Source organism: Monodon monoceros, unplaced genomic scaffold, assembly GCF_005190385.1.
Source record: "Monodon monoceros isolate NGI ecotype Baffin Bay Population unplaced genomic scaffold, NGI_Narwhal_1 Super_Scaffold_10, whole genome shotgun sequence".
Taxonomy (NCBI): Eukaryota; Metazoa; Chordata; class Mammalia; order Artiodactyla; family Monodontidae; genus Monodon; species Monodon monoceros.
This window is the reverse complement of record NW_021703766.1, coordinates 10,480,925-10,493,395: the sequence shown is the minus strand read 5'-3', so window position 1 is coordinate 10,493,395 and position 12,471 is coordinate 10,480,925. Positions and strand designations below refer to the sequence as shown.

Genomic DNA, 12,471 nt, shown 5'->3' with positions numbered 1-12,471 from the left:
CTCCGCTTGGGGCACACGAAGTTAAAACAAAGGACACATTGAGTAATCTTGGGTAAACAGCTTGCTTTCTGTCACTCCCACTTTTAATTTTTAATGTGCAAACTATAAATGCCTTCAATCAGCTTCATTTTTGTTTCATTACTTAAGGCCCCTTTTTCCTTTTAAGGAAGTTGTCCTAATTCTCCCATGGAAACTAAAGAGTTATGCATAGGTTCTGAAGACCGACTTTTTATTTAGTGCCTGCTTGGAAGCTTATTTCTTGTCTTCAGTAATGTACTTGATCGCTTTAAAAAAATTACAGCAGCAATACTTAGTGTTATGCCAGGCAAAGCACTGTACAAGCATTATCTCATTTAAAGCTGATAACAACACTCGGGACTTCCCTGGTGGCGCAGTGGATAAGACTCTGCGCTGCCAAAGCAGGGGGCCCGGGTTTGATCCCTGGTCCAGGAACTAGAGCCCACGTGCATGCCGCAACTAAGGAGCCGGCGAGCCGCAACTAAGGAGCCCGCGAGCCGCAACTAAGGAGCCCGCCTGCTGCAACGAAGACCTGAGGCAACCAAATAAATAAATATTAAAAAAATAATAAAGCTGATAACGATACTATGAGGAAGGCACAGTGCTGTTAATATCTTAGTACTGTAGATGAACGCACCAATACACAAGGTCCCGTAGCTAGTAAGTAGCAACACTGCGAACGCAAGTCTCTGATATTGTCCGACTCCCAAACTGGACATCTTAACTCTTGGGACACTGCATCTCCAGCTCTGAAATGTCACATCTAGGATTCTAATTTAAAGTTCCAAAAACTGGATGAACTGTTGAAAAGACGTTGTCACTGGGATCCAAGAGCATGCTATAACATTTACATTGTGCTATCGGGTTCCAACCTGAAAATGTTGTTTCTTGAACACGCTAATATCTGACTTAAGGATACATGATTTTTAATCTCCTCAGTCCATTTTCCCCTGCATTTATAGAACTGTTGGATTTCACCATTGTTTTAACCGCTGAAGTACAACCTGCTTTATAGATTGACCCCTTCCGATAAATGATGAATTGCGCCGTACATTACGCATTGGCTAAGTCAGGGAAGGGATAGTTTTGTAGTGTGAATTCCTGTTTTTGTATAATCCTGTGATTTTTTGGAAGCCTCATGATGTGAAAAATCAGCCAGTTGTCTTTGCCTTCTTGTTTGCTTCAAAGCCTGGAAAACATGACCAGGTATCACCACTGCTATTAGGTGTGAGTGAGTTGGATTTGACAAGACACAGCACCACAAAGATCCCGATCGGGGCCTTGGAATTACATCTGTGAGGCAGCTTCAAAGGTGTGGGCTGACACATTGAACCCCGACTACAGTTCTAATTCAACTCATCAACATTCCTCAGAGTTTAGTGAAGAGAAATAGTGTTCTCTGACCTGTCACAGAAGTATTTGCCATGAGTTAACTGGAGGCCTGCACTTCAAATAGCAAATGGCAATCTCTAGACAAATGATGTGGCATCATGAAAGCACATCTGAATCGTCCTCTGGAGTCTGGAGTTTCCCATCATGTGTTCTGAATTTATTCTCCATTACTTCTTTGCCTCTTTTGTGTTTTGTGTCTTCACCCCATCCCTGCTCCTTGGATAATCTCCTTTCCCTTACACTGATTTTATCGTGAGGCACATCTTTACTCATTTCAGCCCCTTCCCCTTGTGGGGGGCAGGGGATGCAGACAGCAGGGTCACAAGGAAGGAGCTGGCTGAGAAGGTAAGTCTCTGTCAGTGATGCTTGCACACGGTCAACTCAGTGATCAATGTGCCTGTCTACCTGGTCCCCCGCCACCCCATCATCTCCTTTTGCCAAAGAGCGGAGGAAGTTGTTTATTATAGTAATTTTCTTTAGATGTCTTTTTCTGCCTTGAAACTGGCCTGTGGTTAACCTATTTCTCACTTACTGTCATTACAAAGGCTGCTGTATTTGTCAGCTGCAGGATTCTCTCTCGGTACACGATTCATTGGGAAAGGGTTTTCAAAGAGTTAAACACGCCCTTTTGCCTCTTAACAGAGAGAGAAAAAAAATCCTTAACATAAAGGAGAGCTTTCATTTTTAAGACTTTTTTTTTTAAGAAAAGGAATGCTGTAAAAACACAGGGGATCATATTTCAGTCCTAGACTAGCAACCTGTGTTATCATGTCGTCCTGACTCACTGTTTATCAGACAGAGACGAAGTTACTTTATAAATGAAACACTCATGATGAATTTCCTCACCTACCCTCCAACTGCATGACAGTTTGATGGAGAATATGACTCATTCACTGTTGTGTGTGAGAGAGAGACAGATAGAGAAACAGAGACAGAGAAAGAGAATAAAGGAGAGGAAGAAGAAAGGGGGAGGGGCACGAGAGGGGGAAGGGGGAGGCGGGGAGGTGGGGAGAAGTGGGGGGAGAGAGAGAGTGAGAGTGCATCAGCTAGCAAAAAGAGCTGATCTTCAGTCACTTCTAAAGAATGTATCATCTCTAAGTGGACACCTTCACTAATCACGAAAAAAAAAGAGAATTTTTGTGTTTTTCATTCTCATTGCCAAGGCTCCCTAAAATTATATCTTAAACGGGCCTTTTGCACTGCACTTATACAAAGGACAAAACCAGTGACCTTACATTACCTATAGCTCAACCTCAAAACGGAAAAACATTAAATTTTCAGCCATACTCAAAATGCCCAGCATATCGACGTCTACTTCAGATTAAATGATTATTTTTCAACGAAGACGTGTAAATTTCGACTCTGAACTTCAGTTTTCACATTTCTACCACTTCAACGTTTAATTCCTTGTACAAGACACACACATACACACACACATGCACACACAATTTAGCTATGTGATGTGCAGAAGATTTAGTTTTTCTTGTGTTCCCAAACCCAGTAAAATAAATACGGTAGGTCTATGCATAGTATCCTGAAGACTATTGAAATATAAGCTGACTTTTAAATCTTTCAGATGACTAATGAGTGCACTAGTTCAATGAGAAATTCCTTAGACTCTGTGCCAGACTCATGTTGTAGGGGATAAGCTGAAATAAAGAAAGATGTGGAAATGATCTAGTTTATAATAACTGTGTCTGTAGTGATCTCAGAAAGTATATGGTTGCCAAATCAATATTGATTTCTTTCTGTGCTGGGGTGTGCACGTGTGTGAGTCATTTTCCCCTGGGCAATGCAGAAATATGATACAGGGTCATGAACATTAGCTCCATTTCTCCAAGTCATTTACATGTATATGTATGTCTGTACTTCAAAATAAAAAGTTGACTGATGGACTTAAATAATGCCTAAAAATTTAAGACCTCAGACAATCATATAAATCCTTGATTACCCTTAGGAATTTCCTCTTGGCCACTGAGGAAATTAAGGGGCCAGCTCACCCTAAATTGACATCCACCTGTTGCTAATGTTGGACCATGTAGAATCCGGGTTCCGAGAAGAATGAAGGTTTGTAACAGAGACTGTATTTGAAAATTAGGCAGGCGCATGACTTGGTGATAAAAGTGAAAATCTGTTTTCCACTTAAACTGAGCTTCCCTATGAAGACATTCTGTAAAGTTCTGACATTAAAAATAACCAGAAGCAGAAGACACTTTTGTGTCAGGCCATGCACTTATTTCTTGAGGTTAACTGACAGCAGTCAATCTGTCCCAGGACTGCATTACCCCTGCCTTGCACTAGAAAACACCCAGAAATAAGTGAAAAGATCTGTTAAACCCACCACCCTGGGAGGGCAAGTTGCTGTTCTCCCAGATTAAGGTAAGTCAACTGTGAGCTAACTGGTCAGCAAGTTCTTACGTGTAAATTATTCACTTTGGGAAAGGCAAGCCGTTCAGAAAGCAGATCGATTCTTCAAATGCAATTGAGGAGATCAAATTTCAATATTTAAATGCCCTTCACTGTACTTAACTTTCAACTGTACAATTCTAGGACTAGTCCTAAGAGATGATGAAATCCAGTGGTTTTTAAAATGTGTACCGCAGAAGTCTAAGCCTTTCAGAGAACTTCAGATTACAACTGTGGTTTGGGACAGAAGGGCAGAAATGGGGAGGAGAGGCTGGCCTCTGGGCCCTGTCACTCTTGACTTTGGTCAGAGAAAGTCTCCTTGCACTCGATTTATTGTCTCCATGTATGATTTTTCAACTTGGAAAGAAGATTCTACTATTTATTTATTTTTAATATTTATTTATTTCTTTGGTTGCACCAGGTCTCAGTTGCAGGAGGTGGGCTCCTTAGTTGCAGCACGTGGGCTCCTTAGTTGCGGCAGGCAGGCTCCTTAGTTGCGGCTCGTGGGCTCCTTAGTTGTGGCATGTGAACTCTTAGTTGCGGCATGCATGTGGGATCTAGTTCCCTGACCAGGGATCAAACCTGGGCCCCCTACATTGTGAACGTGGAGTCTTATCCACTGTGCCACCAGGGAAGTCCTTCTACTCTTTAAATGAATGAATGAATTTTATCATTGGATGTCATTCATTCAGTAAATTTTTGTTTTTGAGTGACCACGACGTTCCAGATACTGTGCCAATTGTGGAATCTACAAAGAGGAGTTAAGTCATCTTTTGGCAACATAGGGCTTCAGGTGCTTAGAAGTGCTTCAAGACAGTGTTACAGGACAGAGTAGAAGATATTAGTTTAGTCTGGGGAAATCATTTCCCAAATGAGAAGACTGGGCCTCAGATAGTTTAAGTGACTCACGCAAAGTGACAGAGGAGTATCTGAGTGACCCGTATCACCAACTATTTATAGAGATGTTCCCTGTTCAAACCCACGTTGCTTCCAAAAAGAATGGGATCAGCCTACCAAAACTCACTCTTTACATTTTTTAAAGACCTGAGACTATAATGATTTGCTGACATGATTTATGTCTTAACCATTGGTGCATCTCCAATGTCTATACAGGGCTGGGCCCAAATGGGCACTCAACAAAAGTTTAGTTTTCTTCTATCAGACGTCAAGAGAAAATAAACAGAGGAATACTGCTTTGAAGGTAGCTACCTAAATCAACACATGCCAAAGTAGATGAAGATAAGACTTAGCTAAGATATTGGGAGGATCTGATTAAAATAAATGAGTGAGATATAAAAAGGGACATTATCCTTACACTGCTATCCTCATGTGTTCTGGCAAACACACCCTTCTGCTGAATTTTACACTATAATACGAGCTCAGTGAACGTGCAGTCATTTTAAGCGGCCAAGAGAGAAAATGCTTTCTTTCACAGACTTATACTTTCTGTGGATAGAACAGCACTTTCCATTTTGGTAGGTTCCCACTTTCATCATCCCACAGGATTGTGAAACACATTCAACATTTCGTATTGGACTGAACATATTTTTGGCTCCAAAAGTATTCATTTTAGTTCAATTCATAGTTGCATGGAAAGGCATATGAACTTTATTTAACTTCCTTTAAAGAAGAAGGCCATGGATTACTTGGATGTTGATATATAGCCCAGTTTGGGAAAATGTAATTTATCACTTATTGTGATTTTCAGTTTTTAAAGTCACTGCGTTCTCTCGATTTTGGAAAGGCATGAGCATGTGATAAAAACTGACCTGAAATTTGATGATGTTCTCCTGAGAGCAATAAAGTACAATTTAAATATTAAAGTCATTAGCCCAAATTCTTTGAAAAGATAAAATAGACATAATACGAGGTTACTGGATTGGATTTTTAAAAATCTCCTAAAATAGTTGCAAGTTTTGAATGAAACCATAACTCCTTTAAAAAATACAAGCAAGGCATGACCAATTAATCATACATGTTTCCCTCTGGAATATTTTCAGACAAGTCACATTCTTAGGACATCAATTGAAGCTTTCATGGAATCTGTAAGTAGAATGTATACATAAAGTAAGACTTTGTAAAAACAACAGCTAAGCAAATGTGACCTTACTGCATTGTGGTGAAACTACAATTTTGTATTTATAGAGATCTTATTATAGTTTTTACCCTATTTATATAGTAGGGAAAATTATTTTATAAAACCGTACATATCCAGTTGAACCTGGGGAAGACTTTATGTTTTTATAATTTTACTAGATCTATCCAATAATTTATCCTTACATTTTGATTGTTTGTGTGTTTGCTTTTTTCCCCCGAGGAGGTGTCTGTATCTGCAAGGACAATCCATCTGTTTTTGTTTGCTTCTTAGTTTGTTTTCTGGCCGTGCCCCACGGCTTGTGGGATCTTAGTTCCTCGACCAGGGATTGAACCCAGGCCCTCGGCAGAGAGAAAGAGGAGTCCTGACCACTGGACCGCCTGGGAATTCCCTGTAAGAAAATCGATGACGAACCTGACCGATTCTGCAGAACTCCATCACCAATTAAGGCCACCCTTCCATTTCTCAAAAATAGCTCCTAATCGTCAGGAAAATGTTTGGACCTGGTGAACAGTCCAAAGATTTACTTTTAATCAGCACTAAATAATGGAGATGAGTGAGATAAGGAGCTACGCTTCAATTAAGCAAAGCCCAAATAAAAATTCTCGGCTTCAGGCTGGCATAGCGTTCGGTGACAATGTGGCCATTATCTGGTCAATTTGATCAACACAGACAATGACAGGGGACATTCAGGTTCTAAAGATGAAAGTCAGAAGGAACTCTGTGATTCTGCTTTGCACTTTCCATCACTTCCTGTCTCATTCTTTGTTGTGTTTTCCCGCAGATAACGTATGTTTAACAGCAAACCTTAAATTACAAACAGAACTGTGAAAACCTACCGGAATGACTTTGTGATTATGAAGAAAACTGGACAGAGAAACAGCAACGACAAAAAATGGCTGCTTGTCATCAAGTAGTAAAACACATATTTCTTACGAGGAATCATTTGGACTTAGTTCTGGTTGCCCGGGGCAGAAGCCCTGAGAGACACCCACCTTCCAATTTGGTAACTTTCTAGCCACAGAACTTGGTTTGTGTACATCTGCTTAGAGATGGATCAAAGGCCTCGTGGCAAAACTAATGAAACCATGTTGCTCTAAAACGAATCCCTTGCAAGCTAAATATACCTCTCTAAAGAAAATACACCTTTTCTAAAGAAATGGAAAAGATGTTTGCTGCCCAAATGCTTGATAGAAAAGAAATAAATATATGCACCTAAAAAATTAGGACTGAATAAAAAGTCTCAAAATCTTTAACCAGAAAGTTCGATTCCTATGCCTTAGGTGTAATTACAGGGTGATTTTAGGGCCTTGATTCATTGTTGAGCTCCAAACTACCCTAAAAATAGTCTAATTTGATTTGGGGTTCCTAATCTCATCTTCTGAAATAAAAGAAACAACCCAATCAAAAAATGGGCAGACGATCTTAATAGACATTTCTCCAAAGAAGACATACAGATGGCCGAAAAGATGCTCAACATCACGAATTATGGGAGAAATGCAAATCAAAACTACAACGAGGTATCAGCTCGCACTGGTCAGAATGGCCATCATCAAAAAGTCTACAAACAATAAATGCTGGAGAGGGTGTGGAGAACAGGGAACCCTCCTACACTGTTGGTGGGAATGTAGATTGGTGCAGCCACTATGGAGAACAGTATGGAGGTTCCTTAAAAAACTACAAATAGAACTACCATATGACCCAGCAATCCCACTCCTGGGCATATACCCAGACAAAACCGTAATTCGGAAAGATACACGCACCCCAGTGTTCACTGAAGCACTATTCACAATAGCCGAGACATGGAAGGAACCTAAATGTCCATCAACAGAGGAGTGGATAAACAAGATGTGGTACATGTATACAATGGAATACTATTCAGCCATAAAAACGAATGAAATAATGGTATTTGCAGCAACACGGATGGACCTAGAGATTATCACACTAAGTGAAGTAAGTCAGACAGAGAAAGACAAATACCATATGACGTCACTCATATAGGGAATCTAATTTTTAAAAAATTATACAAATGAACTTATTTATAAAACAATCATGCAGATTTAGAAAACAAACTTACGGTTACCAAAGGGGAAATGCGGCAGCCAGGGATAAATTAGGAGCTTGGCGGTGCTTTGTGTCCACCTTGAAGGGTGGGATAGAGAGGGTGAGGGGGAGACGCAAGAGGGAGGAGATATGGGGATATATGCATATGTATAGCTGATTCACTGTGTTATAAAGCAGAAACTAACACACCATTGTAAAGCAATTATACTCCAATTAAGATGTTAAAAAAATAAATATGTAAACACACACACACACAAATTAGGAGCTTGGGATTAACACACACACACACATTCACACACACACACACACACACTACTATATATAAAGTAGATAACCAACAAGGACCTACTGTATAGCACAAGGAACTCTACTCAATACTCTGTAATAACCTATATGGGTAAACAATCTGAAAAAGAATAGATACATGTATATGTATAATTGAATCACTTTGCTGTACACCTGAAACTAACACAACATTGTAAATCAACTATATTCCAATATAAAAAAAAAAGACCTGAGAGGGTTGGAAGAATATTTCCTAAAGACAGCTGCTCTCAACTGTGAAATCTTTGCAGGACCTTCTATCACACAGACAGAGATGACAGGACCTAGTATCTCAAGTTCACAAGATAATGGGAAGTTAACCCACGGTCAAGACCTAGGGCCAGGGTTGCAAACTCAAATATCTACTGGGACCAGAAGTTCCTTTTTCGTGAAAGATGTCAAAATCTATATTTTTATAAGAAATCACCTGATATTAAACCTCTGATCCATTTTTAAAAAATTATGAAGATCTGGGAGCTGGATTTGGCCTGTGGTTGCCAGTTTGCTCATCATGGTCTGAGGTTTAGGTTTTTAAAAAATATATCTGTTATATGCTCAGAAGGCAGAAGTATGGTAACAGTTAGAAACGTTATGCGCCAAGCACTCTGTAAGCACTGAAGTTATCTTAAATTCTTCTTATGCTAGCACTGACAGTTAGCTGGTATTGTTTGCCCATTTTTACAAATGTGGACATTAAGTGACACAGAGGTGAAGATACTTGTCCAAGTTACATAGCTAATTACAAGTCTGTACTCTTAACCATACAATGGGTACAACATCTGACTTAGAATCCAAAGTTATGTTTAGTCTATATACAACGGAATATTACTCAGCCATTAAAAAGAATGCCATTTGCAGCAACATGGATGGACCTAGAGATTAACATACTAAGTGAAGTAAGTCAGACAGACAAAAACAAATATCATGATATCACTTATATGGAGAATCTAAAAAAAAAAGATGCAAATAAACTTATTTACAAAACAGATATAGACTCATAGTCTTAGAGAATGAACTTCCGGTTGCCAGGGGGAAGGGTGGGGGGAAGAGATAGATTGGTAGTTTGGGATTGACATGTACACACTGTTATATTTAAAATAGATAACCAACAAAGACCTACTGTATAGCACAGGGAACTCTGCTCGATACTCTGTATTAACCTAAATGGGAAAAGAATTTGAAAAAGAATAGATACATGTATATGTATAACTGAATCATTTTGCTGTACACCTGAAACTAACACATTGTTAATCAAATATACTCTAATATAAAATAAAAATTAAAAAAATAAAAAACGCAGTGCTTAAGAATCCGCCTGCCAATGCAAGGGACACGGGTTCTATCCCTGGTCGGGGAAGATCCCACATGTGGTGGAGCAACTAAGCCCGTGCGCCACAACTACTGAGCCTGAGCTCTAGAGCCCACAAGCCACAACTACTGAGCCCACGCACCACAACTACTGAAGCCCGCGCACCCTAGAGCCCGCGCAACGCAACTACGGAAGCCCGTGCGCTCTAGGGCCTGCATGCCACAACTACTGAGCCCGTGTGCTACAACTACTGAAGCCCGTACACCTAGAGCCCGTGCTCCACAACAAGAGAAGCCACCACAATGAAGAGTAGCCCCTGCTCGCTGCAAATAGAGATAGCCTGCGTGCAGCAACGAAGACCCAACACAGCCAAAAAAAAAAAAAAAATGTATTTCATAGCAAAAATTAAAATAAAATAAAATAGGTCCCTTCAAGGGGGAAAAAAGTTACATGTAGTCATACTTTTAAACTATCTTTTTTTATTCATCTTCCTTAGTAAATGTTTAAGACTAGTACCTTAAATAATAACAATAATAGCTGAATTAAGCTTATGTTTCCTTGATTCCAGAAGAGTATAGCAGTATGACTGGACTGAGAGGAGATATCATACTTGTAGATGGAAAAGATTTGGGCTCCAATTCAACTCTGCTTTTTTCCTAGCTATGTGAGTTAGGCAAATCTTTTAACATTTCTTCACACTTCTTTGCTTATTTTTCTGGCAAGTCAGTGAGGTAGGTTTTCTATCCCAATTTTGCAAGTGAGAAATTGAAACTCCACGTGACTAACAGGAGTGCCTGGTCACATGAGTCCTCAGTACATGGTGGCCACGACTTCTACACAACCTCAAGCAAATCACGTGCCTCCGAAAGTGCACAATTAGCCCCATTTTACACACTGGAAAAAGCAAACCCAGAGACGTGACGAGGACCAAAGAAAATGTACCCAGGATAATTGCGTTACAGAGTCATTTGCAGACATGGTGGCTGTTTTTATTATCCTCATCATTACCCACTTATTTTTTTTCTTTTCTCACCTCTAAAGAAATGATAGCTTACAAAAGTAAGGTGGTTTGCTATGACTAACACTTTCCTGACATCAAGCAAGTGTGCTTTCTGTTACATCACTCTGCCTCCTAGGCCAGCGGATCTATGTGATGAACAGCCACCATGGATGATCCCAACAGCAGACACAGACAAAAACTGGAATCATGTAAAGACGATTCCTTGTATATTCCTCAGCATTCAGAACAGCCAAGTGTACCCGCATCTGCATGTGAACATCAACACATTCTCTCCGGGACCCATTGGATCCCTGCCCGCTTCCCCCAGATGGAGCTGCTGTCTTTTCCCCTTTGCACATTGAGATTTAGCCTATTAGGAAACAAATTTGAACTAGGATTTTTTTAAGCTAGCTCAAATCGGGGTCATCACTATAAATTCCACAAGAGGCACCGAGAACTGAATAAAGAGAAGGGGCTTACTTCAAAGACCAGGGTCTCATTGGTGGGTCCCAGCGCGGACAGGCGTTCTGGGTGGTTGAAGGTGCGCTGGTACTCAAACACCGTCCCCGCGAAGGCGAACTCCCCTGGCCAGTCGATGCTCCAGCCCCCCGTGAGGTAATACTTGTGACTGAGGCTTCGGACGGCGAGGTAACTGGAGGATATCTGAAGCTCCTGGACCTCGATGCTGCGGGCGCCCGGTGGGACGGTGACAACCGGATAATATTCTAAGTGGAAAAGAACAGAATATTTCTGACATCCACATCGTGCATTGGAGATGGGCTCAGAGACAGGTAGTGGCCATTTTTACAGAGTGGGGTGTTTGACCATCAGCTGACATTCATTTCTACTCTTATGAAGTGAAAACACTCAGTTATTTCATTTTCCAAGTGGTAGGAACACCAGAGAGAGAAAATGGGTGACCTTTTCCCAAGCACATGTGTGTGGACAGAAAACGCTCTTCCCTTTTCCAGAACCACAAAGGCCATGCAACTCAAGGATGCTTTTTATTTTTAATCTACCTGGAAAAAACTTGGAGCCACCTATTCTCAACAGTGATGTGCAGAAGACAGGGCTCAAAGTTCAATTCTACTCAAGATAATGAGAGAATTGCTTCAAATATTCATCTGACATTGTAAGTGTGGACCATCTAAGTTTCATAATTCTTTGTTTAACAAATGCACGTGGGGCATATGGCAGCCTGGTCAGAATATTGAAATTGCTAAGCAGAAAGGCGTTTGCTGAACACCCCTCTGGGATGTATGTATTGATGAAACTACTCACACGAAAAACCCACCAATCCTCCCTTGCTCTTGCATAAGCACCAAAAGCCATCATCTACTGTGTGTCAGGTGAGTTAGTAAAAGGCTCAAGCGTACTTAGCATGACTTAAGTTTGCCCAGCAGCAAAGGGTGCGTCCCACCAATGACAGCACTGAATTTGCAGCATCACTTACCATTCGCTTTGTGCTGGTTGAGGTACAGGCCTTTATAAAACTTGCAAGTTGAATTGTCACCTTTGCAAACACCACAGGCATCTGAAACTGCTTTAGAGCCAAGTTCATGATCGCATCCCACTGGCTGTAACCAAAAAAAAAAAAAAAAAAGGGAGAAAAGTCAAAGACTATAGAAGCCAGTAGCTTAGAATAACCAAGAGGTACATGGTTTTCCATATTTACTGAACATTAGGAAGGTAGGGCAGATTTATGGTTAAAAGCAGAGTCCCAAGTTTGACTAGGCATTCAAATCCTTCCTCTGTCATGACTGGATGTAAGATTAGGTAAGTTACATAACTTACAGACATCTGTAAAACTGGAATGAAACGTCACCACTGCTACTAATGGGAGGGGAATTTATTCAGGCCAGC

At 40.6% G+C, this 12,471-nt stretch overlaps 1 protein-coding gene across 2 annotated transcripts in view; it reads right to left on the bottom strand.

Moving 5' to 3' along the window:
* ADAMTS18 (ADAM metallopeptidase with thrombospondin type 1 motif 18) overlaps window positions 1–12,471 on the bottom strand; it is a 158,203-nt gene that overhangs the window by 35,500 nt on the left and 110,232 nt on the right. For both annotated transcript variants that reach the window (XM_029245788.1, XM_029245795.1), the window contains exons 15-16: window positions 12,062–12,185; window positions 11,089–11,333 (exon numbers count right to left, since the gene is read on the bottom strand). In XM_029245788.1, the coding sequence (XP_029101621.1) occupies window positions 11,089–11,333; window positions 12,062–12,185 (369 nt within the window). The remainder of the gene's footprint in view (window positions 1–11,088; window positions 11,334–12,061; window positions 12,186–12,471) is intronic.